The 4734-nt window shown below is 44.6% G+C and overlaps 1 protein-coding gene across 5 annotated transcripts; it reads left to right on the top strand.

The window, feature by feature from the left end:
- rpp14 (ribonuclease P/MRP 14 subunit) lies at positions 1-4129 on the top strand. 5 transcript variants are annotated; one of them, XM_071495551.1, is made up of 6 exons: positions 1-152; positions 799-958; positions 1774-1858; positions 2288-2364; positions 2586-2664; positions 2819-4129. In XM_071495551.1, the coding sequence occupies exons 2-6, from the start codon at positions 867-869 to the stop codon at positions 2873-2875; spliced, it is 390 nt and encodes a 129-aa protein (XP_071351652.1). In that variant the 5' UTR covers positions 1-152; positions 799-866; the 3' UTR covers positions 2876-4129. The 5 variants fall into 5 exon arrangements, with proteins under 5 accessions (XP_071351652.1, XP_071351653.1, XP_071351650.1 ...); XM_071495552.1 differs by having other exon boundaries at positions 2586-2688; positions 2819-2853; XM_071495549.1 differs by lacking the exons at positions 1-152; positions 2586-2664 and having other exon boundaries at positions 828-968; positions 2288-2455.
- The last annotated feature ends 605 nt before the right edge of the window (positions 4130-4734 follow it).

Below are 4734 nucleotides of genomic sequence, written 5' to 3' on the forward strand. Positions count from 1 at the left end.
TCGCCGACGTTTTCAGAAATTCCCGATCTCTCCGACTCAGAATTAAAGTCATGAACGCACCACACTACTCGCGCATGCGCAGGTTCAAAGTTTACCAGGACGCAGACTGGTAGCTGAAGTTTCGCTGTAATTTCTCCGGATCGGTGCCTCTGGTGAGTAAAATACTGCGACTTTTTACAGCACATCACAACAGTAAGAACCAGGAGCGAGTTGACTGTTAGTTGTTTTCAGCTAATAGCGCAGCAGCTACGAGCTAGTGTCGATAGTTGGTTCACCAAGCTCCTGTTTGACCTCATGTTAGCTAGTTTAGCTTCTGGTGGTACAAACATGTGTCTGACTTTAACCGTGTAAGTGCCCAAGCTTCTTCTTAGAACTGTATCTGCACACAGCAGTAGCATATGATGACAAGAGTGAGTAAGACCTGATGATATATGACGGTTGAACATGAGACAATATACACACAGGTGCCACACACCAGTAAAACTGAAGCACCACTCACAAAACAGACAGCGTCATATGTCGATTCCTTTTGAAAACTGCCACTGGCGGATTCCGGACACAACCATACACAAACAACCTTTTCAGGCAGTGCAATAATTACATTATGTTGTTTACAAGCTTTATTTAATATGCATCAGCCTCATAACAACAGACACAACTTCATGTTTGACTTGTTGAAACAGTTTTTCAGTGGGAGGATTTGTGTGCAAATACAGACCTGACAAACAGGCTTGGATGGTATGAAATCTTCTTGTTCCCATATAAGATCTGTCTAAGCTGTGATGGTTTGTGTTGTAGTCTGAAGTCAGCTGATTGACCTGCTGCTCATCACCTGAAGGAGGCCGAGTCCCTGATGCTTTAATATCATGAGACCTGTCGACAAGAAGGACCAATCTGCTGTTTACCAACGGGTCGTGTTAAAGAACGCCTCGCCATACCACTACATGAAAGTCTGCCTGTAGGTCACTGTAAGATGTTTTTGTGTTTGTGTTTTCTTTAAAATTCATTCTGCAGATGGGTTGGGTGATAATTCAATGTTTTGTTTTTTTTTATTGTCTCTCCATAAAATGTATGACTCTGTGCAAACATTGTAGGCACTTTAGGCGTTTAGATTCGTATCCATCACACATGACCATCAGGGAGGCGTCTGATATTTATGACTTTGGCTGGATGCCCAAACATCCAGCCAAAGTCATAAAGAACTGTGTTCAGTGACTAGAGGAACAAGGAGTCCTGCAGCAGATGATTCCCCCCCCCCCCCCCCACCCCCCCACAGAGCCCTGATCTCAGTGTCGTAGGCCCTGCTCACACCTGGTCTTAACATCCGTCATCTGGTCTTAACATGGTCCGATCACAAGTGGACAGCTCTAAGTTCAGGTGTGAACGCACCCAAGATGCATTGAGGACATATTTGAGATCCGATCACTCAGACCACATTTGGAGGTGGTCATTCTTTTAGCAGCGTGAACGTACACGTGTCCTGACCACATCGAAGGACCACCCACTCTACTGACGTCCTCTGACGCTGTCTAATCAGTCCCAACAGTTTCGTAATGAACTGAAATATTTTGCTTATTTAACTGCAGAGCTGTGCATAGTGCATTGACTTGCTCAACCTCTCTCTCTCTCTCTCTCTCTCTCTCTGTCTCTCTCTCTCTCTCTCTCGCTCTCTCTTTTATATATTTAAGATAAAGTGTATTTATCCATAATTTCTCTACATGTCTGTGTGACACCAGTACATTCACCACAGATGATATTTCTGTGTGTGTTCAGTGTCCTGGAGGATGAGTCTACCAGACTGAGTGCAGTTGAACTGAAGCAGTTCATCATCACAGGCCTGAAGAACCTGTATGGAGAGGTGAGATCACTAACACAACCGGGGTCACTGGTTCGATTCCCCCCACAGCTGGACACAGTGTGATCAGTATCATCGACAGAAAACATATAAAAGCAGTTTTGATAGTGAAGTCATCTTTTAAGTCTTCGGAGTTTCTACTCTTGATAGTTCTTTTGCTGCAGTGCATTGTGGGAAGCCTTCAGACAGGCCTATTCCCAGTGTGCTACCTGATGACGATGTTCTCTGACACACCTGTGCTGAGCGGCTCAGAGAGCTGGTTCAGCTGCAGTTCAGCTGCAGTTCAACTGAATCTGTGCTTGTTATGAAACAACAGTCAGACGTAGCTCAGCAAACAGCTGCGGTGACAGAACAACAGCCCAGTTGAGATGTTGAGGGCGATTTTGTTTTTAAATGTTTACATATCATTCAAATGTTTTATATGTTCCTCAGGTGGGAGCAGCTCTGACTTTTGACCTGTTGAAGTACAATGAAGACACCCTGACTGCTCTGCTGCGTGTTTACAGCAGGTGAGCTTCAGTCACACTGAGGTCAGCATCAGCAGGACGGGAACAGGTTTCCACTCGTGTCTCACTTCCTGGTTGAAACCACCTGCTTCAGGTGATTGAACAAGACTAGATGTTTTTTTTTAATGTGTGTTTGTTTGTGTGTGTGTGTGTGTGTGTGTGTGTGTGTGTGTGTGTGTGTGTGTGTGTGTGTGTGTGTGTGTGTGTGTGTGTGTGTGTTTCAGGGGTTTGGTGAAGCTGTGGAGCTCCCTGACTCTGCTGGGCTCCTACCAGAACCAGGCCTGTGCCTTCAGAGTTCTCCAGGTCAGCAGACTTCATTTCCACTAAGTGAGCCTTGTGAAAAACCTTCGTGCTCATATGAGGAGATTCATTCTTTAGTGGCACGAACGCTACGAGTGATTAAAGAGTAAGATAACACTTCTTTCAGATTGACAGGTTTCTCTCGTGTCGTCCTCAGGTGTCTCCCTTCCTGCTGGCGCTGACAGGAAACAGCCGAGAGCTGCAGCTGGACTGAAGGAGGCGGAGCATCGTTGTCTTCAGGATGAGTTTCATTTGGAGGAGTGTCTTTAACAAATCGCGGCTCTGCCTCTCTTCCATCGCAGCAGCTCCTCCCCCCTGCAGGCTCCTTCACGTCGGCCAGAGGGCGTCCCTCACCAAAGCCTTCTCCTCCCGTGATGTGGAGCTGTTCGCCGAGCTGACGGGCGACAACAACCCCCTCCACCTGGACCCGGACTACGCCAGTACCACCTCCTTTGAGGCGCCCATCGTCCACGGCGTCCTCATTAATGGTCTGATCTCTGCTGTGCTCGGCACAAAGATGCCTGGTCATGGCTGCGTCTTTCTGCACCAGGAGATCCGCTTCCCGGCACCACTGTATGTCGGCGAGGAGGTGCTGGCCGAAGCTGAGGTCCTCAAGATCAAGATGTCCTTCGCCTTGATCACTGTGACATGCTCGGTCAAGGACAAGGTGGTGATGGCGGGGGAGGTGATGGTGATGATGCCGGAGGATCAGCAGAAGAGGGGGTGAGAGGAGGGGGAGGAGGAAAGAGGTCAGAGGTCACAGCACCCTGACAGTAGCCAGATCAGATGAAGTCAGGGTTTCAGTGAATTCAGGCAGAATTCATTTGCTGTTAGTCTGCAGCAGCTTGTTCCATGTTGATTCTTTGCTCTTATTTTTGCTGCTTTTTAATCATGTACTTGAGCCGTGATAAGAGGAAGGGCTTATGGACCTTTACCAGAGAGACACGTCAGTCAGTTCATGATTTATCATTGACTTTGTGTACTTTGTTGGCTCTGCTCCGTGTTTCATTTAACATGTGACATTTTTGTTTGGAATAAAAAAGCTAAGTTATTTTTGAATTTCTTAACTCCATTCACGTCTTATCACAGTGTAAATCCACCAGAGATTTTCAGTTCAATTCACTTTCAGTTCCCCATCTTTCCTCCCCTGCCACCCTGCTGTGGTGCAGAGGGCCAACCAGTCACCTCAGCAGGTTGTTTCTACTAATAATTATTATTATTTTCATGATAGATTAATCTGTCTGTTATTTTCTAGGTTCACTGTTTTGTCTGAAGTGTCAGAAAATTGTGAAGAATACCTATTAGAATTTCCTGTCCATGTCTCCAAAAAGCTTATTTGGTCCATTTAAACAATTTAATTAATTTACCATCACATAGAAAAAATCCTCAAATTTATGGAATTGGAATTGTTTGGTATTTTTGCTTGAATAATCACTTCAACAATAAATCCATGGTTGAAATACTTGCAGATGAATTTTCTCTTGATTGATTAATTGACTGATTGTTTGAGCTCCAATGATGTTAATGGATGTTAATCAGCAAGTTGAGTCTTTCTCCTCATGCCACATATTTGGAGATCTCTACTGCAACATGTTTAATTACTCATCCAGACAATAGTTCAACAGGTTTCTGTGGATTGGTTTCCTGAGATTATCATCAGGACAGTGACAGCACTGCGCTGTAGAGCTCGAGTACAATCTAACTGAAAGACTTGAAGAAGCTGCAAACAGTCAGTGAGTGAATGTATTTCCTTTTTATTTATTGTGTTCTTCAAACGCTGTTTTCTTTTTCTTTCAGTCCTTCACAGTGAATGAGCTGTGTTCTGACCTGAAGCACAAGAAAAAGATAATGTGGACGATGTCACAATAACAATTTAAAGCACATTTCATATCATAAATGATATTGTAAAGGGGTGTCTAAGGAAATCCATGCTTGACAAACGTGAGTTTTTACATTTCATTTCCACCACAACTAATTAACTTCATGTTCTCCTAACGTTGATATAAATCCTTGGGAATAAAAACGACTCCTTAACATCGGATAGTGAAAACCTTAAAGAGCTTATTGTCCAGA

The sequence above is a fragment of the Trachinotus anak genome, unplaced genomic scaffold, assembly GCF_046630095.1.
Source record: "Trachinotus anak isolate AG129_WGS33_773 ecotype Australia unplaced genomic scaffold, CSIRO_AGI_Tana_v1 ptg000013l, whole genome shotgun sequence".
In the NCBI taxonomy this organism is placed as follows: Eukaryota; Metazoa; Chordata; class Actinopteri; order Carangiformes; family Carangidae; genus Trachinotus; species Trachinotus anak.

Excerpts from the sequence above, each read along its gene's own strand:
- rpp14 (XM_071495549.1), top strand. The coding sequence starts at position 2,903 with ATGAGTTTCATTTGGAGGAGTGTCTTTAACAAATCGCGGCTCTGCCTC.